Here is a 27975-nt window from a genome sequence, read left to right on the forward strand (position 1 = left end):
CGGAGGGCGGGCAGGGGGAGCCCCGCGGCGGCCCGGGGCCGGCACTCTGCACGCCGCACCCGCACTCCGCACCCCTCATCCGGCACTCTGCACCGCTCACCCGCATCCGCACCCCGCTCCCCTACTCCGCACCTTTCATCCCGCACCCCTCACTCCGCATCCGCACTCCGCACCTTTCACCCCCCACTCCGCACCCCGCTCTCGCACTGCGCACCCGCACCCCGCACCCCCCGCTCCGCACCCGCGCTCCGGCTGAGACCGGCCGGCTCGTGACACGGTGGGTGACGTCGCGGCGGCGGCGGCCAATGGGAGCGGCGCGGGCGGTATAAAGCGGGCGGCCGGGGCAGCGGGCGGGAGCGCAGAGGCGGCGGGCTGAGGGGTGAGGGGGCGGGGCGGAGGGCGACGGGCTCCGGCACAGCGTGCTGCCCGCACGGCGGCGGCCCGGCCGGGCCCTGCCGGCGCCCGATGGAGGCGGCGCGGAGCTGTAACGGGTACGCGCGGCCCGAGAGGCCGCCGCCCTCCGCGGGCGCCGAGACGCCGCGCGTCCCCCCCGGCGGCAGCGGGAACGGCTGGCGGGGCGAGCGGCCCCGCAGCGAGGAGGACAACGAGCTGAGCCTGCCCAGCCTGGCGGCCGCCTACACCACCATCCTGCGCTCGCTAGGCGAGGACCCCGAGCGGCAGGGGCTGCTGAAGACGCCCTGGAGGGCCGCCACCGCCATGCAGTTCTTCACCAAGGGCTACCAGGAGACCATCTCGGGTAGGGAGCGCTGCCCGGGGGGGCTCCGGGCCGGGGGGGCTTCGCTGCTAGCTTAAACGGCCACCGCCCCTGCCCTGCCGCCGCGCCGCCCCTCCGGTGCCCCCCGCCAGTGAGTCCCCAGCGGGGTGGCCTGGCGGCACCTGGGGTCTCTTCGCACCCTCCTTCCCCCCATTTCTTTTTGTTTCAAGTCCGCGCCGGTAGCGTTCGCATTCTGTCATAAACTTCAGCGCTCCCGGCTGGGGCGGCGGCGTCGCTTCCCCCCAGGGCGGTGCGCGGCTCCCTCAGCCCCCGCGGGCCGTGAGCGGCGCCGGGCCGGTTGCGTGTGCCCGGCCAAGGGCCTGCCCCGCCGGTGCTTTTGTTGGGGTGAGCTTCTTCAAAGGTAGGAATGAAACTTGGGGAGGCGAGATGAGGAGGTTAGGGAGACCCCTGCCGCGCCTCAGGGCCCCAGGAGCCAGAGTGGGTGCGGGGGGGCGCCTCGGGTCTTCTCCCCTTGCTGGCTGCGGGCAGGAGGGGAGGGACTGGGTGGGATTTGTTCTCACCGCCAGCAACTCCGGAGTTTTCCCTTCCAGTGCAGGGTGAATCCTACTTGAAAATTTAGGTTTTCCATCCATTTTTCCTCTTAGCCTTTCCACTAAAGGCTGTACCCAGTACAAACAGTAAAAGAGGGCTTGGTAAGCTGGGGAATTCCCCAGTAAAAGGCAAGTTCCTGTCAGTGCATGAGGGATGCAAATGCTGTCGGCCAAGATCTTCAAATGTGACTCAGAAGGAGCTGATCATGTTCCGCTCTCCGGAGTACAGCGCTGGTGTGTTGAGCCTGCCCCAGAACCGCGCTGGTGTGTTGCGGTTGAATGAAGAGGCTGAACTGTGCCGATGGCTGGCATCAGGGAGCTCCTGCATACGCATCAGAGCCTCTTCGGAATGCACTGTGCTTCAGCTTCAAGGTTGGCTTTGTGTTTAGTTTCTGTTTCACTTCCCAGCTGTTGGCTCTTCTGAAATCAGATTGAGTGTAACTTCCAGCATTAACTTATTCGTGACCAGCTCATACTTGTGTGCCAGCATTGTGTCCTAGCTTCTCCCTAGAGGAGTGGCATTTCTTTTGCCTTTCAGATTAAACTAGATTTTCGGGTTCAGATCTGGAAATGGGCTCTGGGCTGCAATGGCCGTTCTTGTACCTCTCTTCTTTTAGTCCCGCTGCATGCTGTGTTTGAGTTGGTTTCATCAGGGTCTCACAGAATTAGCCTTTGTCTACTGGGAATAACTTACTTGGGGATTGCATGTGTCTCTACTGCTGTAAAACACAGGATGTCTCTCAGTCATCCTGCCAGTCTCTAGCAGAAGGATTTTCTTTTAGTGATAGTTCCTGAACACAGATTTCTGTGCTGAACCTGGATGAGGCTGCAGCCCCTCTTAGTCCTCTCTCATCTTGCTGCCAGTTTTGGTGTGGAGCGGCATGTTCCCTTAAGGTTTTTTTAATAGTTTTTTTCTGCTTCAATGTGGATTCTCTGGGATTAAGCAGAGTAGTTCTGGATTGTCCCTTCCTGAATATCCATACCAATTATATTCAAGAGTAGAAAGCATCACTGCTAGCTGCTGTACTATTGGGCTGCTTTTTTTGTTTTCTTTCTGGGAAATAGAACGAAGCTGTGATACTAACATTCTTTCCTGTGCCAGGTGGGGAATCCTTTTACTTTCTACCTGCTCACTGCTGCCTGTACAATGCCCAGCTTCCAGGCTTCCCACTCTTACTAGCCAAACAGAAGACAGAGCTGTAGCTGAAGGGCAGGTCTGCAGCAGCTAGGAAAACAACTAGTGGATGAGGAATTGGCTGGGAAAGTTGGTATGGAAATAACTTCTGGGGAGAGTTTTCAATCCATCTTGAAACCTAAAGGCTTTGGGAACAAGGCTAGCGGTGGGACTGTGGCTTCTGCTACTTGTCTCTGCTGTAGTTCCCCTTGTGCTGTTAACTTGGTTATACTAGTACAACTGCCTGCCTAGCCAGGCTGTGAACTAGACAGGAATAAATTATCTTGTAAAAGAAATAATTTTACAAAAAAACTAAACCCCCCCCCACCTCAACAAAAAGCAGCCTTCACCTCTTGTTTTTGCAGTTTTATTTTGCAGCTTATTCAGCTCCTTATGTGGAACTGTCTGGATAGGCAGAGGTCGAAGCAGTGATTTACATGGTGTATGTTGGGGTGTTCAAGTTTACCCCTCAACAGGCAGAGGACAACAGATAGTTACAATAGCTGTAAGTCCCATTTTTTCATAAAAGGTTTCTTAAGTAAAAGCGCTGTGGTGGTGACTGTAGAAACACAAAGCTGGAAGCAGTGTGTGTGGCAATAAGCACTTGTTCTCAGCTGGCCCTAGTTAAGCTCACAACCTGTGCTAGTATGTGGAAGTGTTGCCAGGCTGTACAACCAGAAAAGAGTGGCAAAGATGAGCCAAGGTAGTGAGTGTTAGTACAGTTGCAGGCTTTAAAATCAGCCTTCTGGGTTTGTGTGCTTGAGTATCTGCCTTGGGTAGGCAGGAGAAAAGCAGTTCATTTTTGATGGAATATTAAAATGCCATACACAAACACAAAAATGATATAATATATAAATCCTGAATTATGAAATATAGCGAAGGTTGGAGGGTGTAAACTTGCAAATACACTAGTGGCAGGAGGTCTTCAGTGTTTAATGTGCTTGACTTGAGCCTCACTTACTGTGAAAATGTGGGGGTTCCGTGGTTGGTAGCACAACTAAGCTACCTGACTACCTGGAATGCTGCCCACTGCCCTCAGAGGTTAGTGGTTTGAGTGATGCCTTGTATTTACCTGTCACTAAATACTTTTGAGTGCAGTCAGGTTGCTGGAAGCTTTTGGGTACAGTGAGGGATGATGGTCTTACCTGCCCTGCAGCAATCTGTTCTCTGTGGCGGCATTGGAGAAGACCAAGTGGTGTGAGTGTGGGGGAGTTTGGCTTAAGGAACCTGTAAAGCTTTTGGAAGCTGCTGAGCTGATGGGTGGTTCCGCAGGGTCAGCTGATGGGTATTGTTTTTCTTTTGGAGCCTTGATTGATAATTCACACTTAAAGAACAAACACCCTCAGCAAGCTTGTGGATGACACAGAGATGAGTGGTGCAGTTGACATGCCTGAAGGATGGGATGCCATCCAGAGGGTCCTGGACAGGCTCAAGAAGTGGGCCCATGTGAAGCTCATGAAGTTCAACGAGGCCAAGTGCAAGCTTCTGCACACTGGGTCAAAGCAACCCCTGGTATCAGTACGGTCTGGGGGATGAAAGGATTGAGCAGCCTTGTTGAGAAGGACCTGGGGGTGTTGGTGGATGAAAAGCTGGACGTGACTCAGCAATGTGTGCTTGCCAGCCCAGAAAGCCAACTACATCCTGGGCTGCATCAAAAGTGGTGTGACGAGCAGGTCAAGGGAAGGGATTCCACTCGGAGACCCCACCTGCAGCACTGCATCCAGGTCTGGGGTCCTCAGCAGAGGAAACACAAGGACCTGCTGGAGCGAGTCCAGAGGAGGCCACGGAGTTGCTCAGAGGGCTGGAGCCCCTCTGCTGTGGAGATGGGCTGAGGGAATTGCAGTTGTCTGGCCTGGAGAAGAGAAAGCTCTGGGCAAATGTTATCGTAGCCTTTCAATACTTAAAGGGGCTTACAAGAAAGGTGGAGACAGACTTTTTAGTAGGGTCTGTAGTGACAGGACAAGGAGGAAAGGCTTTAAACTGAAGGAGGGCAGGTATAGATTAGATATTGGGAAGAAATTTTTTACACTGAGTGTGGTGAGACACTGGCACAGGTTGCCTGGAGAGATGGTAGATGACCCATCCCTGGAAACATTCAAGGTCAGGTTGGATGGGGCTCTGAGCAACCTGATCAAGTTGCAGATGTCCCTGCTCACTGCAGGGGTGTTGGGACTAGATGGCCTGTAAAGGTCCCTTCCAACCTCAACCATTCTGTGATCTTTTTAGTTACCACATCTCTGAGAACATAACACATTTGGGACATGGTTAAATATGCTGGACATTTGATCTTCTTTCCTGGGTGTTGTCACTTTGCTTCCATGACACCTGATTGTGGTTGTATTTTTGTACTTTCCATGGCTTGACTTTGTAGTGTTGTAGGGAAGGTGACATCTAAATTCTGTCCCGTCTCTCCATTCAGATTTATGCGAGTAGCAGGTGATTCTGCTTTCCAGCTTCCACTGTGTATGTATTTCTGAGCTTGTTTTTGATTGTGGGAAGTAAGTGTTCCTGCTTTACCTGTTAATCATCTTTGCTATCTGTGTTCTGCAGCTGGTCAGTATTGTATTTCAGAGCCATTAGTAGAGTTTACCTGCTAAATGTCTAAATCTGGCTCCTTCTGTTCTTTCTAGATTATGCCTCCTCTCATTAATCTTGGCTTTACTGAAGGTCCCAACCACTGTCTTTAACAAAATGTATTTGTCTTACTTCTATAGTACTAGTCATCAAACTTACATTGGAGTAGCAAGAATGCCTCCAGTGACTTCAAATAAAATCCACCTGGGGACCAGATTAAAAAATGCTAGCAGTTCACACTTGGGCAGCTGTGCAGGCTAACAGCTGTTACAATACATTAAGAGATTTCTGTTGTAAGGATGGCAGAGCAGGGTTTTACTGTTCAGTTTTGTGCAGTGCTTCTGCATGAGCATCCAAGAACGTGTTTTCTTTTCCAGGGTCAGATCTATCAGCTTCATACTTCTGGGAGTAAATTATATTACGAAATGGTACCCTGTCCCCTTGGGTAATACAGGTTCGCAGCAGGACTGTTGATAGCCAGTTGCCTTTAGCATGCTTATAGTTGGTTCAGGCAATTGCTTGCCACAAAAGACTAAATCTTGAGAGATCTGTCTGTCCTTAAAAGGCTTGATGTCATACTCGGAGGTGCTGTCTGTGAATCTATACATAAATACTACAAAGCACAAGTAAACAAGTGAAAAAATGGAAATAGTACCATCTGCGATTTTTTAACTTGTAACTGAAGCTGAAGACTTCAGAATCACCTGCTAAGCAGAGCTAATGGGTAAGTTACAGAAACTGTGTCAGTTACAGTGGATGCCAAGGACGCTAGCTTCAAAAGGTAAATCATAAAGGAGTTGGTTCAGGTTGTGTAATCCTGTAGGAAACACTGGGCACAGGGCTGAACAAGCTGCCTGCATTTGCAGTAGGAAGTTAACTTGTTTTTATCATACATAAGCACTCTTAAGTGGAACAGCACGTTCACTAAACGGTGTACTTGCTGGTAATGGTGGTAGCTGTTAGATGAACAAAGGCTGGGAGAATTCATGGTAGGTGTGTTAACTTTCAAACATATTGGCAGGTTCAGATGTCCTTTCACCATGTTTAATACGGAAATGAAAATTAGAAATAAGAGCAGGAGATAAATTTGCTGTTTGAAAGGCTGCATGTATGCTTTATTTGCCTGGAAGCTAAGTGACTCTACGATGCAGCTTTTATTTTGCCAATAACTAGTTAGGTCTCGTACTGTAGATTAACACCTGCTGAACTGTGTATGTTGCTCTTCCTACGGTGAAAAAAAAAATGCAACCTTAGTACTCTTTTTCTTCATCTTCTTGTCTGTGTGGATTTGGTATTTTGACAGGTGACAGTGGTGGTGTAACCTCATATTTTTTTCCAGTCCTACTTACTTTGCTGTGGATGAGAGGTGTTAAGCATTGCTATGTAAAAATAGAGAGGCAGTGCCTTAAACAAGGCTGTTCGATCAGCAGCACTGCACTTTGCCAAGAGCTGGTGAGTTACTCCATTCTTTCCTGGAAACAGGGTACTGCTGGTTCTCTTGCTTCTTGTAGATGCAACAGCCTAACCTATTAACTTAAGCATCACCATTATTGTGGTAGGGCTGTGGCTTGTTTCTTGTGAACCCGTGAGTGGGAGATACAGGGTTGTTCAGAGTCAGGTTCTTGGGGTTTTCTTTTTTCAACCTGTATCCCCACGAGTGAAGCCTACCACGCTGAAACAGGTACTTGGTGCAGTGAAATTTCTGCTGGGAAGCAGGACTGTAGGACTTCCCAGGATGATCTCCCCTGCCCACTAATGTTCAGGTAACACTGAGTTAGTTTGGGGTTTTGCTGGGAATTTATTAAATATCTTAACCTCTTGGATCTTGAATATCAAAGGCTTCTGCTCTTTTCATGTTGCTTTTCCAAAGTGTTGTTTCATCTTCTGATTTTTTTTTCCTTTGTTTCAATTTCAGAAAGAAGGGTGGAGGAGGGGACTTTCAGCACCTTCTATGACATAAGGCATTGAAATGGTTATTGCAATCCTGATGCATTTTAATGAGCATCTCCATAACTGTGTTTTCCCTCACATTAATAAACCTCCTGGCAGAGGACAACTTCTAGAACCTAATCTTAGCTTCATCTGAGAGTCTTCAATAACTGATCTTTTATGAATAGACTCGAGTCTCACTGCAGCATGAAAAGTGTCTTACAGGAAACTAAATGGATCTGTACAAATGATGGCCAGAGTTAGTTGAATAGCAATAATACTTTCCTTCCATCTTTGCTTCTATGGAAAGTGCCTTAAATTACACCTCTGGTTCACCTCTCCTCAGGTAACTGAGGAATTAAGCTTTGCTTTGGAAACAACTGTTACTATCTGAAGTTGAATGTCTGTTTTCAGTGCTTTGGTGTGGCAGTGGTGAAATCTGAAATATTAGCCAAACTTGTAAATTCTTCTGTGCCTGGTATTTCTCTTGTTTCCTGTTAGGAAGGTACGTTGTGGCAAGGAAGCCACATAGTGCATGTTTAATTTTCCCTGCAGCTTTTGAAATCTATTGCCCATTTAAATAATAATCTGGTATCTTAGGCTGTGTCTCTTTCTAGAGCACTTCAAGAGTTCTTGAAGCAAATGGTGTACCTGGACTTAGCAACCTGAAGCAATTAACTTTTCTGCAGCAGTACAAACTCTGTATGATTGAGTGTTTTTATAGCCTGATTCTCTTCTCTATATAAATAATAAATTCCTGGTACCTTTTTAATACTGTAAGGCTGCAATCATTTTCTTGTTTCTTGTCCGGAATATTTTCTCTAACTGCAGTTACACGTGGTGTCATCACATGGATAAATAAATAAAAAAAATTGGTTTTGATTCTTACTGCTTACCCAGTAGCAACTGAAAGGTTTTTACAGAAATTTCCTTCCAGATTTAATTCTGACCCTGTAGTCTCGTGGTTTCCCTGCCACGCGTTCAGTTGTTAGGTCATGTCTCCTGCTATCAGTTACCTCTGTCTTCAGAGGAACTTCTTTAGAAAGACGGTTAAAGGTATCTGCCAGCATATCCCAGTTGATTCTGCCTTAGTGAAGGGTTGGCCTTTCATCTCTGGCTTGTGGCAGTGCTGTTCTGGAGTAGCTGCCAAACCATTACCTGTTCCTGGCTCATGCAAGGTCCCCTGCCGTTGGTTTTGGTGTAACTCTGTGTTCCTGGGAAGTACCTGACCTTAACCCGTACTTCAGTTTGTTCAAACTAATGGGTATCAGTGTGGTGTGACTTGCCCTGCCACCCTGATAGGATGTCTGCCTCCTTCCTTGGCCTGAACCCATGCTGCAATGGCCTCGGCTGTCTGCTGGGACTTATGGGTCACTATGGAGAGAGATGGGCTGTCATGAAGATGGTCTGGAGCTCTGTAATGGGTGGCAGGATATGCATTGTCTCTACCAGGATGGATGAGCTCAAGGAACAGTATTGTGGAATCTCTGAGGCTGCTGTCACCCTGTTGACACTGAGGAATCCTCAGTCTGATTGCTCTCTGAAGTGGAGCAGTGAGGTAAATTAGCACCATGGGGAAGTACTTTAACTCATAGTGAGAACAATCTATATCACTTCAGTCTCCTCTGTCCCAGGCATACTAAAAATGGGACATCTGAAGTGCTGTGAAGCTGATGCATTGCTGCTCTGCACAGTGCTGCCACCCTTCATTCCCTTCACCATATGCTGGGTGGGCTTTAGCTTCTTTGGTTGCCAGAGGTGCTTTTGCTTTCTTGTGTCACATTAAAGCCATGCAAATAGTTTCTATAGCAACAGGTCTTTTTGCTTAGCTCTGACGCAAAATCCTGAAAGGTCTTTCTCATTTTGTCTACATCTAATTCTGATTTTTGCTTTTATCAACTCTTTCTGAAGATAAAGGGGGGAAAATTTAATTCTGTTCTTTCAGGAGTTAACTTGCAGTGGGAAGTGACTGTTCAGTTTTAGAGCCCACTGAAGCTTCTACAGCAGGACTTGAACCCTGGGCTGAAGGAAAAATCCGCTGGAATAATCTGGAGAGCACCCCAGTTGTACATGAAATGTTTGTTCTTGTTCCTTTCCTCCTCAGCCATGTATTTTAATTCAAATCTTAGGTTTTCATTAACGTGATGTGTCTAGGCTTAAGGACTTAAGCAGTAAATTCTCTTGACTTTTCTGGGGTAGCGGAGAATGAAAATGGTGTTATTTGCAGTCTCCTTTGGCATATAGACAGGGCTGGGTGGCAGCACTTGGGCACAGCTGTGCCTAATAAAAGCAGAGTGAGGGGAGGTATGGCTCTGGCAGGCCAAGGGGTGATGTATGAATATGCCCATCTTGCTAGCGGAGGAGATGCTAGTCCTGTTCTACTAGCATGCAGATGGTACTTGGAGGGAGTAAAAGTGTTACCTCCTTTGAGAGGAAGAATTTCCTTTTTGTATTAAGAAAAAGTAGCCTGTTGAGGAGGAGCCCATCTGAGCTGAAGGGGCCTGCCTTTGTCAGGAAACCAAGCTAGTAATATTTACTACTTCTAGCCCTCTTTCCCTCTGAAAGCCCTGTTGACTTCTATGCCTTTGCTTTGAAGATCTTGGTGTCACAGGAGGGAATGGAAAAGATGCTGTTGTATTAGAAGGGCAGGTGAGGAATTTACAGCTGAGAGATACAGCCAGTGTAACAGCCATGTTGCTCTGTGAACTGGGACGTGCCTGGGCAGGGACAACATGACTTCTAGACCTTGCCCTGGGTGGCAAGAGTAAAAGTTTTGGGGCCTCCAAATGAGGAAACTGAAATTAAGCTAGCAAAGCAGGCAGCATGCCCTAGCGGGTAGGATGAAAGAACAGGAAAAGAGGCATGAGTTTTTCGCCTGCTTTGCCTCTGGCCTGGTTAGTCGGAGGCCCCGTTTCCCCTTCTGTCCTCCCAGCTCTGCTGTGTCTCCAGGATGCAGGCTGGACTTGTTGGAGCCCTATTTGATGCCGTTGCAAACTGAATGACTGAAAAAGAATAATAATGGAAGGCAGACAAAGTTAGATAAAATGGTACTGCCTCCCTGCACAAAGTGTTTGAGTCTTTGCCAAACAAGTCCCTCCTGTGTAATTACCGAAAACAATTGCTGCGGTGGGACATAGCACAGCATCTTACAGCTACTTTTACCTAACTGTTTTGTCAGCATAACGCCTGGATTTCAAAGCGGGAGGTGTAGGGATAGGCAGGCTTCAAGCTATGCCTATTTTCAGCAGAGCAAGTGGGACTGGAGCGTGATGGGGTGACTGGGGCTCTCTTAACACTGTGGCCATTTACTTGGGTAGCACCCTTCAATCTCATGTTTTGTTTTACCTTTATCCCCCTGTATCATTTGGCACTTGTGAAGGGGTTACTGGAGGGGCTAACACTAATCTGGTTTCTTCCTTTATGGGCTCTGGCCTTCCTTCTCAAGGAGTAACTGGTGCTGACTTAAAATCAGCACACCTTGCTACAGGCACAGCTGCAGAGGTTATGCGGCTGAGCAGGTATCATCTGTGATCTGGCTGCAAGTTGCTGCTGATAGTAAATAAATCTAAGGTGCAAAATTGGCAGGACCTGTATAAATGAGAAGTGGGAAGCAATCCCACAGCTGTGGTTGTATTCTTGATGCATGGGTCTATTTGCTCACACACCTCTAAAGCTCTCTTGGCTGTGAGGGGCATTGCCCAGACTCCTGTGATGCTGGGCTCTAGGCTAAGAGGAGATATGCAAGAAGGATAATCTTATTATTCCTGAATATTAAATATTCTAAATACATATAAAAATTTTATTATTCCTGAAGTTGCCTGTGTGGTACTTCACAGGTCACTTAACCTTCTTTTTCTCCCAACTTTAAAATAGGGCTTAACGTCCATCTGCACAATACAGTGTGGCTCTTTAGCATTCCAAATAATTAGGTTCCTTAGATGAAGTTTCTAAGGGTCTGTTAGTATATATTTTATGGATTTACAAGTGTGTATGTGCATATATATGTACATGTATATGAGACTTTGTGGCTGAAGCATCTTTTGTTGTAGCTTTGGCCTTACGCCGTGTCGCATGTTGCCGTGACTCTTAATGAGAATATGGCTGTTTTTGACTGTTCTGAGCAGTCTGCTTTGCGAGCGTGCTGACGTAAATCTATATCTAACATCGGGCTCTGATACGCTCCTGGCAAGGCTGGCGTGAGCCAAGCTGGTGGTCTAATAACAGCAATAGTCACTCTGGAGATGCTTCGTGGATCTGTTTGGATTCTGCTTTAATAACACTGGGCATAGTAGCAGGTTTTGTGAAACCACTGTTTGCCTTTCCGCTGAAGAAATGGCACAGAGTCTGCAGAGTGCACCGAGAGGGAGCTATGGACCCAGGTGGCTGCTCTGTCTCCCCTTCCCTCGCCTCTGAGCCTGCTCTGGCTATTCCTGACTGGATCTGTAGTTATACAACTGTGTGATGCTTCCCATGTAATCAAAATCCTCTCCAGCAGTGTTTGGTGTAAACTAGACTCTAAAATACAAGGAACAAAATCACGTGCCTTTACAGAGTTGTTTCCTGGCCTCTTTCATGGCCCCTGCTCCTGCTCTCTGACCTGATCAAAAGCCTCTGGGGTTCAGCCTTGCTGTCTTGCAGGTTGCCAGCTATTCTCAGGAAAGAACATGCGTCGCAGGCAGAACATCTTGCACACAGTTTCCAGGGTTACCTGTGTAGTGCTGATAGCAAGCAGGAAATTAAAATGCTCCATGATGATGATACGTTATCGACAACAGATGGTGGCCATTAGGTGTACGTGCATGTCAGGGGAAGGCATAAAGGCAAGAAGAGCAGACACAACTATTAGATTTGTGTAATCACCACTGCAGGTGCTAAGCTCCACAGTGGATGAAGCAGGGCAGTGCCTCAACACCCTTGTTCCCCTTCTAGCTATGGTGTATGTGACTCCGGTTCCTGAAAGTAACTGGAAGTCATTGTGGCTTCAAGTTAACTTTTTTTGCGGAGTTCCATGTTTTGATTATCAGGCTTTCTGTGTAGAGCTAGTTCTCTCTTGCTGTTCTCTTCCCCTACCCTGTTATACAGCTCTTCTCTCTTGTCCTTCAGAAGCTTTGGTCTCTTAATTTGAGATTGTTCTACATTTAACCTCTCCGGGCATGGTCCAGCTGCCTGCAATCTGGATGGAGACTATAGTGATCTGCTGTAAACTATGCCAGGATTGCTTGGGCACTCATTGGGGGACCGCTAAATCTGGAAAATCGACTGAGGATCTGTTCTGCTGAGCTCTGAGGATAGCAAAGTGTCACAATCCATGTTCCTTTTCTTACTGAGCTGTCTCTTCCTTCTATCTTTGAGGGTTTCTTCACCTCAACCCTCTGTTAACTCTGAGGTGCAGAGTTAGACCAGAGTATGCATATACATACCTGCTTTCAGTTCAGGACAGCAAATCTCTCCTTGATCTGTGGATACAGAGCTGTCTCTTCAACTTTTGTACACACCTGAACAGCTGCTGGCTGGTGTGCTTCAGGGTGAAATAACAGTATCTTATTTGTGTGCAAAGCCTTTTTGAGGATAGTGAGGCTGGCGTTGAAGTGTTTGAAGAAACCACTGTGACTGCTTAGCTTTTCTAAAACCTCAGGCTCAGCTTCACTTGTGGTATGTGGAAATGCTAATGGAAGCCCACTATGAGATGTGCTCTCCTCCTCAGCACTTGCTTTATCAGCTGTACTTTTAACTGTTCTTAAGACGTCATGTTAATTCTGCAAAGACTAGACTCATTCTAACCTGGGCTCGAACTATTATTTAGGTAAAACGTTCTAGGCTGACTCCTGGTGTAGCACGTAGGTAGTCTGACATAGTATTGTGGCAACTGTATGATTGTATGCAAACCAAAGCATACTTGTCGTGTTATTCCTTATTTGCCTCCCATATCTTAACCCTAAACTCTGTAGTTCTGAGAGGGCTATGCTCTTGCTATAAACTTTCTCAAATACTGGCTGGAAGAACCTCCCATGCTTGTGCATTTATTATTTTTTTTAATGCAAATGTTTAATTTCAGATGTTTTGAATGATGCCATCTTTGATGAAGACCATGATGAGATGGTAATTGTGAAGGACATAGACATGTTCTCATTGTGTGAGCATCACCTCGTTCCATTTGTTGGAAAGGTAACTCTTCTTCACAAAACAAATGTGGGAATACACGATAAAAGACCTAAAGTACATGTAAAAGACTTCGTAGCGGTAGCAACAAAGCTTTTAAAGCTATAAGTATTTGCTGCTTACGGCTGTGATTCTAGAAGTTAATTTTCAGAATACAAATAAGGAAGACCTCCTTAATGTGAGTTTTGTTTGGATTTAAGCTCCTAAAATACAACACTAAACCTTTCGTAGTCTAAGTAATCTAATGGTTTCTGACATTTCATATCAAAGCTCTTCTTTGTGAAGCAGCAGCAAGCCTTGAGGGCAGACATCTTGATATTAAACCAGCTCACCCTGCACGCCGGCTCTGTCATGGATTTAGCTTCTGGCTCGGAGCTATCTAGTGCACATTCATCTCGGGAACCCCCCGTGAGTGGAACAAACTTTTGATTAACGGCCCTGTCTGAAATAAGCAAACCCTGTCAGGGAGAGGGTGGTCAGAACTGACTAGCAGGGGGCTGCTTACGTTGGGACTCCCATGAAAGGGGCTGGTGTTTCGGAGGGTGTTGGCATCACAATTTCAACAACTTTGAAAAGAAAATAAAAATTCTCAAGTTAACCACTGTAAATATGGTGAAGAGTTCAGAGTGGGTAGTCCTTTCGGCACATCTCAGCCTCTTTGCTCCCCTACCAGCATAGAAGGATGGAGCTTATTCTGACCCATCTGTTCTACTGTAAAGTATTCACAGGCCAGAGAGTAGCAAGTGATTTTGTTGTCTGTAAAACTTGATCAGTACCACGTATGTTCCAAGTAAACTGTCTCCTCAAAATAAAATATCCAAACAGAAACTAGCTGTTTATTTACTTGAGTCAACTCAATTTCATCTGCTTTCTTTTCTTACTGTTAGTATTTTATATTGGAAGACAAGGTAACTTTTCTGTGCAAGCTTTCTATTTTGCCTGTTATTCTTGGTTACATGTACTGTTTATATTCTCTTCATTACTCCTGTGGCAATGTATGCATTCTTTTTACATCTAGCTGTTTAGCCTGTGTGGTTTGGAGAAATCTCCTCGCAAACACCGAATTGGTCCTGCTCGTATAATGGTCTGGTAAATGACTTGGTATGCCTCTAAATATTCTCAGACTAACCATTCTTCTGTTGGGTATATCAAACAGGCTGCAAATACTGACCAGTAGGTCTTGTATTTGCAGTACTATCTTAAATGAAATAAAGAAATTTGCAAAAGTACTCTGTGGGGAACAGGATTCAACGCTTATTTCTAAGTTATATCTCTCACTTTGAAATGTTTTGTGTCTGAAAAGTGTCAGTGGGGTTGATTACCCAACAGAAGTGATAGGAATGAGCAAGTTAGCCAATAATTAGGTGTACTGTGGTACCTCTAACTGCAGGTACAGCAATACAGGATTCTGAGAGGGGGCCTCTAGGCAAAGTGCTAAGACAGAATCCTACACTGACACTCCCCTACTGTATCTTGGCTAATTTTTCAAGTCTCCGGTACAGTGACACAGATGCTGGTTTATAACATATTATAACTGTAAACCCACTTGAGTTCGGTAGCCTGTGTTGCTTTCTGAAACAAGAAGCTGAATGCCTTTCCCCCACCTTCGTATCTGAGCACTTTTCTACTAAAGAATTACTCCAACTTAGTGCAAATATGTGTTCACTAACAAATCCATATTCGAGCAGGATGGAAGTTGACTTAATCATACGGTGATCTATGGTATTACCAAAGCAGAAAAAAAAAATCAATAAGTGCAGCCTGATTTTAGTGGCTAAGTACTTCTTGCCATCAGAACTTTCCCTGGAAGTACTGTCCCTTCTCCTTCCTACTCCCTAAATCCATTTTAGGTCGTGAAGGAAAAGCGTGTTTATTTTAGACAAATAGTGCTGTGCTGAGTAATAGACTGCTTTTTGTACCCAAATGTAGTAGTACTCTGTAGCATTCCTGAGACTTGGAACATAAGCCTTGACTTGAAGAGTTGTGATTTTTCTCCCCCTCAGAAAACTTACCTGTTCTTCACCAGGACACTGACCTCACCAGGCGTTTACAGTCTCTTAGCTCCACAATTTTTCAGGCTTGCATGGTGGCATGTTCCTCCCACATGCTAAGACTTCTGGACTGTTCCAGACTTAGTTCTGGGGCAAACGCACATCTCATTCTCTATGCATGAGTTTCATATGCATTTCGAAGTGTGGGTTTGATTCTGTTAATGGTTTGTTCTCCTCTGTCTAGGTACATATTGGCTATCTTCCTAACAAACAAGTACTTGGCCTCAGCAAGCTTGCTAGGTAAGTGTTAACGTAATGAAAGTGATACTAATTTGTAAAAAGGATTCCAAGCTGTGCTAACTGTGCTAATCTTTCTAATCTGGTCCCCCTCTAAAGCTCAGTCCACTTTGTGTCCTAGATTTGGATTTAGACCAATCCTTGGCATTATGCTTTCTGTGGAGAGGACAGATAAGTCTTAGAGCTCTGTATGAACTGACACCAGTTCACTGTAGTAGAGCTGTAACGCTTCTGTATGTTCATTCAAAGCATTAGTGTCTCCAGGGAGCACTGAAGCAAGAGGCATGGTCTATGGCAGGCTGGCCACAAAAACCCACGGGGATCTCTAGCTGTTTCTTACTTGTGTGTATTTTGACCGACAAGAACAAAAATCTGCAACTTCCAAACTGTAGATGAACACAGTCTATGGAGAGAAACCGAATCTAAAGCTTTCATCTGTGAGCTGACTCTTCAGATAAATTTGGCATTTCTTTCTTTCGCTTGAGACCTGCTGAGAGCTGTGGGGCAGATTTTATAGATAAGGTTCAGCCTAAGAAACAAAGCAATTATGATACACTTGAGAAATCCATTTGTTATGTAAAACAGCTTTTTCCTCACCAAGTGCTCTTGGATCAGTTGTTGCACTGAATCTTGTTAGGAAGTGACGCTTTCTAGTTCTGGTGAGGAAGGGGATGGTAGATCCCTTCAATAAGCAGCTTATGGCTTATTGGGAAGGGTCTCTCTTGAGAAATGAATCTGAAAAATTGGCTGCAGTACAGAAAGACCACATAGGTTTTTCTTACGCTTTCCCTGATATGTCTGTTAATCTTGCTGTAGTTCCAATAATACGAATGAGAATTAGCCTTGTAAATCTGCATGCCTGCTGGGTTTTCTTAGCAGGTAAGAAATGTGTAGGATACAGCACTACAATGCTTTTAAAGTCAGCTCTGTTCTGTGCTCTGCTTGCACAACAGTGAATTTCATTTGGAAGTGGAAGGGCCCTTGGAGGTCACATCTTTATTAACGTTAACCTCATATTACAGGGAGGCCATTTTCATGTCTTTTAGCAGTGCTTATAGGAGTGGACTTTGCTCTGATTAGAAGGCTGAAACAGGCAGTTCAACGTTTAACTTTTCCTACGTGTTTTCTGTGGCTGCACCTAACTGCTTGAAATTGTAGGATGAGGTTCTGAGCTGCCAGCACTGCAGTTGCTGGGTGAAAGACACTGCCTTCTGTAGCTGCTTATGCTTGGGGATGTCTGTGTGGCAGTTCAGGGGCTTGTCTTGTGTTGGCTGGTGTGGCTGGATCTTTTTAAGTGGTGTGGTTTGTTTTGTTTTTCGTAAGTTGGATTTCTGAAGGCGAACATCCTTCCTGAAGAGACTGTCTTTAGCACTTGCCTTCATTTCTGCAGGGCTTGAATGCAGAATTGAGCATCACATTGGAAATACTCATCAGTTGATTTGTGTTTGCTCTGGTTTCTAGTTACCTCTGAACTGCAGATGTAAAAAGGAGCTCAAAACTATCCAGTGATTTTTTTTTTTTTAATGCAAGTGGCAACATGGTGCTAAAAGTGTACAGTTTCCCTACTCTTTATTCTCCATGTAGGAATATGCATGAATATATGCAAGGTTTCCTGTATTGTGCTTGAAAGGCTGTATCTTGCCTCTTTTTTCAAGTCAGGGTAAAACTCCCATATATTGCAATAATGAAAAGCTTAGATTAGTGTGTAACAAAATGTTCTGGATTCTCACTCGCTTTTGAGTGCTTACTATGAAGAGATTGGTGGGCCAAATAGTGCTTCCCTTTTGTGCCCTATATAATGCAACCAGTGTTCAAACAAAGATTTATGAGGCTGTTGGTACTGTAGGCCTAATCTTTCATAATAGGATTAGTCTAATGTGGTGAGTTTCTGTAGTTGTGGATGACCTGTATTCTGTAAACAAAGATCTTTCTTTGGACTTCAAGCTCAGGCTCGAAAATGATAAGGCAAATAACTGTGTTTATGTAAACATCCTTATAGGACTACTTATGTGCAACACCGGTGTAGCAGTACCTCAGCATCAGCTTGTTTCCAATCTATATATTTAATCTAAAAATTATGTTGCTTTGTTTAGAATAGCTGTAACACAACCATTTCATTTCTGAAGGGCACTTTCTGCATATAATTCTCTTCCCGAAACAGCAGACAAGTCTCGTTGTTAGAAATGTTCCTTGTAACTAATGCCTCAGGCTGCCAGCCGGTGTCTGTTTTTTGTCTAGTCTGACCAGACGGATATTGAAGCTTTCTATAGCAGCTTCTTTACGTGACCACTTGACGTGTAATTAAGCATTTGAGGTTGGCATGAATAACCGATTGAGTCAGAGCAGTTGTAAGACTTTTCTTAAACATGTGGATTATAGTATTATGGTGATAAATGATGGTAGTATCACTTGCGTTGCCCCACAAGTGGCTTAAATTTGAAGTAATATTTGAGGAGAGCATTAAGGTGATCCCCGCATTGAAATGTGAAGGATGGTGTGATATATGGGTGGAGGGTGTCTGTTTTAAATAAAGACAATTCAGTCTCATTGTTCTTAGTTGGATTTGTGGTTAAAATGCAAGAATTCAAAACATCTCTTGCTCAATTTCAGTAACCTTCTGGGAATCTCAGTATCTGAACTGTCCTTAAACAGCATTTGGTTTAGGTTGAAGCAAAAGGAGGTAGTCTGACCTCTGTTTGAGGATTAGTTTTCAGGGAGTCTTTGGGCATGGATTCCCTTGCAACCATGGGATGCAGGTGGGTGGTGGTACAAGTAATTCAGAAGTAACAGCCCACAGAAGCAGCTTTAGGGAGAATTGCTGGGTTTGCCCCTGAAATAGTCTCTGGGCTTGCAGGTAGGGGAAACCGGTCCCTAAACGCAGTGATGTGGTAGGGGAATTCTTTGAGCGCTGCCAGCCAGGGGCAGAGGAGCAGCGTGATGTTGCATGGATTTCCAGGAAGGCTGCAGATCAGTACAGGGTGATCAAATGACACCCTTAACACCAGCATATTTGATAGTGTCGAGTCAATGGTGAAGATCAGACAATGGTCAGATGGGAATAACTAAGCATTGTCTTTTTTTCTTTCTCCTTTAGGATCGTGGAAATATACAGTAGAAGATTACAAGGTGAACAGATGAATTTCTGGGTTTGTTGCATGCACTTCTTTGCTAGCCAGCTCAGGGTACTGATAATTAATTGTGGGTGGACTGTAGCTATGCAAAGTTTAGTGTGAAGAAAACCACTCTTCTTGAAGAGATGTTTCTCGTCTGTCATCTTACTTAGCCTCTGCCTTACAAGTGAAGGGTAACATCAGCCTATGAAAATAGATGTAGGCAGTAACGGATTCGGAGGATAAATGTGCTACAAGATACAGCTGCCAGGAATAACTAAACCAGTTGGATGCTGCTGGAGATGAAGTCTCCTGCAGATAATTTGAGAGATACCTTCAAGATTTCTTATCTGAAGAAACAAAGCGAGAGCTGCCTGCCTGCAGCCCCTGAGAAGTGGAGGAAGTTGCACGACCTGAAGCCTTGGGTTTGGCTCAGTCTGCTCTCATTGTCCTGCAGTTAAATTTGGCCTGTTCTTGGCGACAAAAATCTTGGCGACCTTTAGGTGTCAGATTGGTGAAGACAGGGTGCTAGAGCTGCAGGAAGTAAAGCTTTGCAGGACAATAGAGTCTCTAAATTTGCTCATTTTTTTTTTTAATCTCCATTTCCTTTCCTTAAAAAGAGAAACTGTGTGTAGGGAATGAATAATGCAGCAGTAAAGCCAGTGAACAAATACATAAAAACTGAAAGAAAATAGAGAAGGAAGAAAATGTAACTGCATAATAGGAAATGTAAGAGCTGTTACAACAAATCATGGTAATGCAATTCCTGCAAAGGGGTAATGCAAAGTGACTCCCAATATAAACAAGTAAATAAAAGGTCTGTTCCAGGGTACAAAACATAAGATGTGATTTGGTACTAATAAAATTTACTTAGGAAGAGCAGTACTTGTGTGGGTGGTGGGGAACAGGCACACTTGGAAGTGAGGATGTAATATATCGCTATCCAGATAGTGGTGGTGCATTGATGCTAGTCAGATTTAATCCTGACTGAACTCTGTTGTTCTTTCAGTCCAGGAGCGCCTTACCAAACAAATTGCAATAGCTATCACAGAAGCCTTACAGCCTGCTGGAGTTGGAGTGGTTATTGAAGCTACGTAAGTTACTCTGAGCTGTTCTGAGGTAGTGTATAGGCTGGGTGTAACTCCAGCTGTGTGCTACAGAGCTGTTGTGTGTTGCCTCTTTGGCTGTGGTGGCTGTCATGCTTGTTTGAGGCAGAGTGTGAAGCGAAATGGCCTGGGGGTTGGAGCCATGTGAAAGTTGAGGACATACCTGAACTGCTGCAGAGATGTGGCAACTGGCTGTGCGGTCAGCTGTCCCAGTTGCGCTGGGTCTGTGCCTCAGGGCACCTTCTACTTGCTCAAGTAGAGCAAAGCTTGGGACTAGCAACAGGCATGTCCCTGTGATCAGAGTGCACGTTGGAAAGGTGGGATTTTCCTAGGATCACAGGAGAGAAGACAGTGCTCAGGGGCTGGGAATTTGACTTTATTTTCTGTAGAGGACAGCTGAGGTACTGCTGATAGTTGTGCATTCTGGATATGGAGGTTTTGTTATTTCCCCAGAATTTAACATGACCGTGTAAGAAAGGTCTCTCCTTGTGGGATTACTTTTTTCTTTTGAGTATGCCTGACTTACTGATTCCCCTCCCATTTCTTCTAGGCATATGTGTATGGTAATGCGTGGGGTACAGAAAATGAACAGTAAAACAGTAACCAGCACAATGTTGGGGGTATTCCGGGAAGATCCAAAGACCCGTGAAGAATTCTTGACACTCATCAGGAGCTGAAACTGTGTTATTCTCTAAATGCACTCTGGAGATTGTTCTGTCCAGTGTCGCTGTCTGTTCTTACTTGTTCCTACATCTCACTTTTAAACTAAATTGTTGTGAATTGTTGTCATAGTCTTTGTGAAGTAAGAGACTTCTGATGGCAAATGAAAAATGTAATGATGAGGTAGGCTCCTCCTGGATTTCCAATGATGCTGATGTCACAGGATTACAAGCTACGAGTAGGGTTTTGGAAATGTTTTTCAACCCACAATGCAGAATATGCTGGTGTTGAGAGAGAAGTGGGGCTTGGGAGTGAAATGGATATTTATGAAATAATTATGTTTATTAGAATAAATATGGAGCAGCACAAGAAACACCTGCAAGTCTGTGGATCCTTTGTAGGACCACTTACGCTGCAGATACTGTACTGCTGCTGAAAAGGATGGTCCTGAATTCTCTCTGACTGTATTTTATTACAAGTCCTACAGTGGCTGTTTCAGTATCTAGATATATATGTTATACCTCTTTGAGATGTTACCTCTGGTGGTGTTTTATATTCTTGCTAGTATTAATGCTCCTTTTTTTGATTGTGGGTGGGTTTTTTTTGTTTGAGAAATTTAAAACACATTTTTCCTAGCCTCCTAACATGCAAGGAATTAGCTTCTAAATTATTTGGGACACTGTTTTATCTCAATGTAAAGGGGTTTATGCACCTTTTTTGCTGTGCCTCAGAATGTCTGACCACTTTCACTGTCAATTTCTTGCTATTTTTAAGCAAACTTTAACGGGGGGAGGAGAAAAACCCCAGATTCTGTCTGCAAAGTGCTAAAATATCCAAAGAGGTTTTTAATGGTATTTATTATTTTGAGCTTCCCTTGGATTTCCATGGGTTAGACAGAGAAGCTAAAACTAGTCATAATCTGAAAATGGAAGACTTCTCTTCAAGCATTTAAAGACTTGTCTCATAAATTTTGGACCAAAGGGGTGAGCACTGAAATCCTGAACACAGCACATTGTACCCCTCCTGCCTGATGGCAGGTCGTTTCAGGGCAAAGTAACCTGAAATGACAACAACTTATTTCATAAGAGCAATTGAGAAAAGCATTTCCAGGGCCATCAAAATTAATTAAACCACATTTTTCTGTTTATGTGGCAACCTCTGTATGTGGCAGTATTGGTACAAAAAGTTTCAGTCGGCTGGACTTGACTGAACTTCTTATACTTTGTTACAATTTTAATGGGTGTTTTGTAACTCTTAATTGGGAAAACATGAGATACAAATGAAAACCACCCTTCTCAAACTAAGCACAGGAGGCAAAACTTAAAAAATAAAATGTCAGCCAGGGTGTCAGATGCCCACAATGCATGTTCCCACAGTCGTATCTGCTTTGGCGAATATGAATCCAAGATGTTCTGTATGCTAACCTAAAAGGCAGTTCCTGGTCTGGCAAGCTTGATCTTACCAACATTCCTGTCTCTTGCCTCAACCCATGTTGGAAATGAAATGAAAATTAAGTTCTGGCAAATTTCCATTGGGCCTAAAGGACTTCCAAGAACAACCACCTCATGTGTTTAATAATACTCATTTTACCTTGACCTTAACAGCATTATTGGAAAAATCTTTAATCCTCCGTTCTGGATTCTGTAGAGTTTAGGTGCTATAGCAGTGTTTGTCTGCTAGTGTAAACAAGCTGTGTGGTACACATTTATAAAATACACTAACTCTATGGCATTTGTTTTCCTTAAATGATTGAGAGCAGACCTTTTCAGTTCAGTATATGTTTCAAATATCCAGCTGAAAAGCCTTAAATCTTTCTTGCCTGAAAAAAAAAAAAAGAGTAAAACTCTTTCTCTTTTTAGCTCAACAACTGGAAGGAGAATTTGGTGACTGCACTAGTACATTTGTTTCTCTTTGCCTATTTAGTTTGGAAAGTAAAAAGTCTCTGTAAAAGACTGTCTTGCTCCTGAGGTAATGAAAAGGTTGTGTTTTAACCACTTATCTCTGTTCAGGATAAAGTTCACATTGCACCACCACTGTTTTTTTTTATTGCCATGCGACCTGTAGTCCTTAAAACATACCTCTCTATACTTGTGGCCTTGGATTTTGTTCGCCTTTTTTTTTGTCGTTGTAAGACTTGGTGCATTTTTTTGAACATTAGTATTGTTCAAATACATGAGCTTTAACTACACCCAGTGTGTATATATGTATAGTACGTACAGCCTGCTGTTGTACCACAAAAGTCCATTGTCTCTAAAATATTAAAGCACAGTATTATCCTTTGGAATGGTAGCATCCTTGGTGACTTGGAGGTGATGGCATCGCACAAGGAGGTGGCACAAGCTCCGTCTCCTTGGGTGGGGGTTGTTTCTATGCTAGCAGGTGCTCCAAGCCTATGATGAGATGTTGGATTGCTGTTGTCCCCAGATGAGTTGTTTGACTGGGCAGCAAAAAACCCATGAGGTACGGTGTCACCTTCTTCTGTCACTACTTACCTTGTTGCCAGAGGAATCATTGGCAAATCTGTTGGGGCAGGGAAGGTGGGAGGCAGTGACTGCTGTGGAGTGGCTGCTGAATTTATCGAGCCTCGCGTGGGCTTGTAGCCCTCTTGGGCACTTCTGGATGCCTCATCACACTTCACTGAGGAAATACCTGGTTTGTGGCCAAATGTTCAAATTGCCTGAACAGATATATCCTAACAGCAGGTGTGATGCAGGTGCAACAAGAGACCTCAAAGCTGAAGTCTTGGTTGGGTCTCCCCACGGTGTACCACGCATAGCAACGAGCTCAGCCTGTGCTGGCAGAAGCTGCACTGCTCTTTCAGGGAGCGAGGCTGTCTTCAAGGCTCCTGCTGCCGTCCAGCCTCTCTGCTGGCCTCGCAGGATGCAGGTATTGCTGAGATTCAGGGAAAAAAATTAAACTCTACAGATCCCAGACTCCTGGGGAGCATTGTAGCCGACAGGTAGTGTAGAGGGAAGAGGGGCTGTGTGGGCTGTGTGTGGCTGTGCTTGTACACCCAGGGACAGCATTCAGCCACCCTGTTGGGTCTCATCACCCCGAGTCACCAGAAGGAAAGCAGGCTCTGCCTGTGTGTGCTGGGGAAGTCCCTTTGTAGCCCTTTTACACTTAATGTTTGCTCTCCAGTTTTGCCAGGTGGTTTGAAGGGGCAGGCGGTGTCTGTGCTGTGGTTGGAGCTGTGACTTCCAAGTGCTCGGGGCCAGGCTGGATGGAGCTTGGAGCAACCTGGTCTGGTGGAAGGTGTCCCTGCCCGTGGCTGGGGGTTGGAACTAGGTGATCTTTAAGGTCCCTTCCAACCCAACCCAGTCTATGATTCTATAACTGCACCAACAGGTGAGTGTGACCACCTGCAAGCTGCCAGCCTCTGGCAGGAGCCCTCATCAGCCTGTGTTGGCCCTGGCTTTTCTGCTGCCCGGATGAGAAAAGGAGAGAAAAAAGATAACGTTAAACGCCTATATGAAAATTAACTCTATCACAGCCAAATCCAGCACAGCTTCTTTAATCTCTTACCTACTTCGCTATGCTGAAGCACATGATAAACCAAGCAACCAGAGAAGTTTTTGGGCTGCAGGCGGCGATGGGAAATCCGCTGGTACAGTGTGGCTTTGTGGGTGAACGCTGTGGCAGTCTGCAGTGGAGAAGGAATAATGAATGAAAGTCCCCTCCAGCCCTTCATGCGTTTTTTTTTTTCCAAATGGTCCATCCTATTGGGAAATAACCCTCCTGGGAAGCCCCAGGAGCATTGTCAAGAATAGTCTTTGTCATGAAGCTGAGTTACTTCTGTCTTTCTCACGGTTGTATATTAAAACTGGTGATTGTGGTGGAAAATGGCCTGTTTGTCAAAACAGGCATTTCTGCAAGAAATGTGCCATTCCCTGCTTTTTTTTTTTTTTTTTTTTGAGGTGTGGGATTGGGAAGGAACTTCCCTGGCTTTGTGATCATGGGAAAATCTGCTTTCATTGGACTGAAAAAATATTCAGCTTGAAAGTGTTTACAGCTCAAAACGGAAAACCAGAAGAAAGCAAAAATCAAATTGTGAAAGAACCAAAATCTGTTATTAAGGTGACATCCTACCATCCACAGCCTACCATGATTCCCACGTGCTTCATCACGTGCTCTATTCATTTCTGATACCCTCTGGTGGTATGTGTTGCTTCTCAGGTTTTTTTTCCTCAAGAGTCCCCTGTATAAGCAGCTTCTTTGCATTTTTCCTATCACTGTGGTTTACTTTTGGGTGTCTCCCATCATCTCCTGCACATGTGCTGCAGAGTGACCGGTCAACAAGGCCCTGTGCTATGCCCATCCAGAGTCCTTGGCACAGGTTCTGTGGTCCTCTCCTTGTGTTCTACCTCTAGGTGCAGGTTTATCCTTTGGTTCGTGCAACTTTTCTCAGCTAGGAGCCCTGAGAGGTGGTTAGTCCTGTTTATCTCGTGGTGTGAAGAAGTGGCCTTGGTTCCTTTTATGCTGTGGATTGAATTCCCTACTGAGACCTGGCTGGTGGGTTGCTTGCCCTGCCAGCATGTCCCAGCTGGCCCTGGTCTGGGAGCTTGCTGGAGGTGGGAATGCTTCTGGAAACCCTGGGCAGATATCTCCTGCCCACCTGCATTGCTTGTGACTGGAGCTCATGCCTGCCTTTGGGCATTTACTCAAAATAGGCTTTTTCCAGCCAAAAGTCCACCTTCTGACTGACTTCAGCAGCTGCAGTCAAGGGCTCTGATCATCCTGGAGGCTTTATGCAGCCATCGTAACCTTCCAGCAGCTCTTAGTTGCTTAACGAGCTCAAATTGCTCATTACCTGGCCTCTGGTTTCTGCCCCTGCGCTCTCGAGTGAGCTGTGGGTGTTGGGAAAGAGCCCCCCGTCAGCCGTGCCCTTTGAGCTTTGGCTGAGACCTTCTGCTGAACTTGGGGAAATAACCTTTATGAAAAGCTTTGCCTTCCAGTTGTGTTTAAAGTTGCAGTTGTGATTCAGTAGGTGGGAGGATATACAACATTAAAGCTCTTTTTAATTAAAAAGTCTTGGGCTGGGCTGTTAAAAGGGACAGGAAATGTATCACAAGTATTCGAAGAAATGTTGCTAAAATAACCCCAAAAACACAATCCTGAGGAATTGATCTTTTTTGAACAACTTTGCATTGTTGTTTTGGTGTTGGAGCTTTGCAGGGGCAGTTCGGGCAGAGTGGACGGTGCCACGTTACCTGTTTGCTTTGCTGCTCCATACTGAGATTGCAACAGTAAAGCAAAGGTTAAAAATCCACCTAAGAGCGGGTGGCTGAGCTACACAGGCCTGTAAACTATTCTAGAAGTGCTAAGGCAAACAACAGTGGTACTTCTTTTCCCTGAGATGGATGAATGCCACCAAAGGAGCATTGCTGGGGTGGGTGCCCACCACCCAACCTTCACGTGTGACCTGGGGAACCCCTTACCGGGTGCTATGGGGGATGTTCATGGCTCCACTCCGTCCTGCCCTGGCCATCAGTGCTCATACACCCTCTCGGCATCCTGCTGTTCCCCCGGAGAAGCTGTATCTCACCATACAGCATTTCTTTAGCTCCCTTGTCCTGTAACACCTGCAGCAGCCGTGCACCAAGCTGATGGAGAGCTGTGGGAGTGGGTGGAGGAGGTGACGGCCGCCACTCCAGCCAGGACATGCTGTAGCGCATTGATGCATAGGAAGAAAGCAAAATTTTTTTCCTGTATAATTAACGTTATCAGCATCCAACATTAGCAACATTGTTATGATCAGATTAGCCAAGGGGGGTATCTTGAAGGTAAAACAAATGGTAAATTTGTTTTTACCTATTATTTTTATCTCCTGCAGAGAGCGAGGGCTCATCCTTTGCATGCATTTTCCACTCTAGCCAGCATTATTGCAGGTTGTGTGGCTTATAGATAGGTTATTGGAATACGTAAACATCATTCCCATTGGTTTCCCCTTCATAATATACTCCCAGGGTACATTTAGGATCTCTGTTTGTTTTTAAAGTTGTGTAGGGTGACAGCCCTCAGCACTGTGTAAACGCTTCCTACCAGGACCCAAATCAGCATAGCTGCGAGCGGGTGCCCCTCAGGTCTGGGCTTATCTCCATTGCTCGTCACCTGGGGAGATAAACTGGGAGGGAAATGGGTGCAGCTGGAAGAGAGAATGAGAAGGACCTGTTGAACCTTGAGAAGACTGAGAGGGGATCTCATCAATGCCTACAAATATCTTAGGGACGGAGCCAGGCTCTTCTTAGTGGTGCCCAGTGACAGGACAAGGGGCAACGGGCACATGCTGCAACACGGGGAGTTCCACCTGAATGTGAGGAAAAACGTCTTTACCGTGAGGGTGCCGGAGCGCTGGGCCGGGCCGCCCAGAGAGGCGGTGGGGTCTCCTTCTCTGGAGACATCCAAACCCGCCTGGGCTGTGCAGCCCGCTCTAGGAGACCCTGCTTGAGCAGGGGGTTGGGCTGGGTGAGCTCCAGAGGTCCCTTCCAGCCCCACCAGGCTGGGGTCCTGTGAGGGGAAAGGTTTTTGTAGGGAGGCAGCAGCAGCAGGAGGGGGATCTGGCAGGGGCTTTGGAAGTGGCCAGGCTGCGGCTGGGTGATGCTCAAGGTCAGTGATGCGGGGAGAGGGGAAAGGGGCCGGGCTGGGTCCCAGCCTCTGCGGCCGCTGCCCGGGGACACACAGTCTGTGGCTCCCTCTGCTGAGCCCGGCTCTGAGCTCTGCTTGCCGCAGGAGAGGAGCAAGAGCTCTCATGGAAGCTGGAAAGGCTTTTCAGGGAGACCAGGTGGTCACCCCGATGCCAGGCTGGGGGTATGGGGGGTGGGAGAGGGGCACCCAGCCCCTCTGCTGCATCCTGCTGCTGGATGATGCCACCCTGGGGAGCAAACACCTGCCTGCAACACCTCTTTGCAGGGATGGGGATGGAGCTGGTTTGTCAAAAAGCAGGGGCTAACCTGCCAGGATGATTTTTTTTTTTAAATTATTATTTAAAATTGGCCAAAAAAATCTATTTTCTGTAGAGAAGTGGGAATTCTGGTGGAGCTGGGCAATTTCTCTTCTGACCAGGCTTGGTCAGTGGGATGTTTTCTTAGAGAAAAGAGGGAAAATGCTGCTTTGCTCTTCCAGGCACCCGCAGGCTGTAAGCACGGCTCTGCTGCCTGCCCAGAGCACCACTGCCGGCCTCAGCTTTGCCTGTGGGGAAGCCACAGTCCGTCCTTCTCTGACTGCTCCCTTCCTTGGTGCCAATGGCTCCACAGCAGCCAGCACAGCTCTGGGACCCTCTCCCCCAAACTGCACAGGGGTGGATCGATGCTGTTGCTAGGTTAATTTAAGCACCCATCACCAGACACCTTGCTGGGAGATGCAGAGAGGTGGCTTCGTCTTCTTAAGGCTGCAGAACCTCTGCCCGCGTGGACATACGTAGCTATATAGATAGAGGGTATCCATTCTGATCCCGTGCCAGGCCCCGTGACCCACAGAGATGGGGACACCCTGCATCCATGGACACCGCTGACCCAAGGTGTGCCTGTGCCAGGTGTACACTGCTGAGCTGTTTGCAGATCCTAATTAAAAATAGCTCGTTGGAGCGCTCGGTGACGCTGCTGAGCCCTGCAGTGAGTTCACTCTCTGGAAGTGCTGTCAAGCATCGCCTC

General features: G+C 45.9%; 1 protein-coding gene across 1 annotated transcript; it reads left to right on the top strand.

Annotated features, from left to right (window-relative positions):
• The first annotated feature begins 385 nt into the window (after positions 1-385).
• GCH1 (GTP cyclohydrolase 1) lies at positions 386-22610 on the top strand. The gene is made up of 6 exons (XM_037393733.1): positions 386-757; positions 13059-13168; positions 15398-15453; positions 18545-18576; positions 19570-19654; positions 20217-22610. The coding sequence occupies exons 1-6, from the start codon at positions 466-468 to the stop codon at positions 20341-20343; spliced, it is 702 nt and encodes a 233-aa protein (XP_037249630.1). The 5' UTR covers positions 386-465; the 3' UTR covers positions 20344-22610.
• The last annotated feature ends 5365 nt before the right edge of the window (positions 22611-27975 follow it).

Source organism: Falco rusticolus, chromosome 7 (assembly GCF_015220075.1).
Source record: "Falco rusticolus isolate bFalRus1 chromosome 7, bFalRus1.pri, whole genome shotgun sequence".
Lineage (NCBI taxonomy): Eukaryota > Metazoa > Chordata > Aves > Falconiformes > Falconidae > Falco > Falco rusticolus.

What these genes read in the sequence shown, in the direction of transcription:
- GCH1 (XM_037393733.1), top strand. Translation starts at nt 466, where the DNA reads ATGGAGGCGGCGCGGAGCTGTAACGGGTACGCGCGGCCCGAGAGGCCG. An exon ending in CTACCAGGAGACCATCTCGG is followed by an intron (nt 758 to 13,058) that starts GTAGGGAGCGCT and finishes GTTTAATTTCAG; the next exon opens with ATGTTTTGAATGATGCCATC. An exon ending in GGAGTGGTTATTGAAGCTAC is followed by an intron (nt 19,655 to 20,216) that starts GTAAGTTACTCT and finishes CATTTCTTCTAG; the next exon opens with GCATATGTGTATGGTAATGC.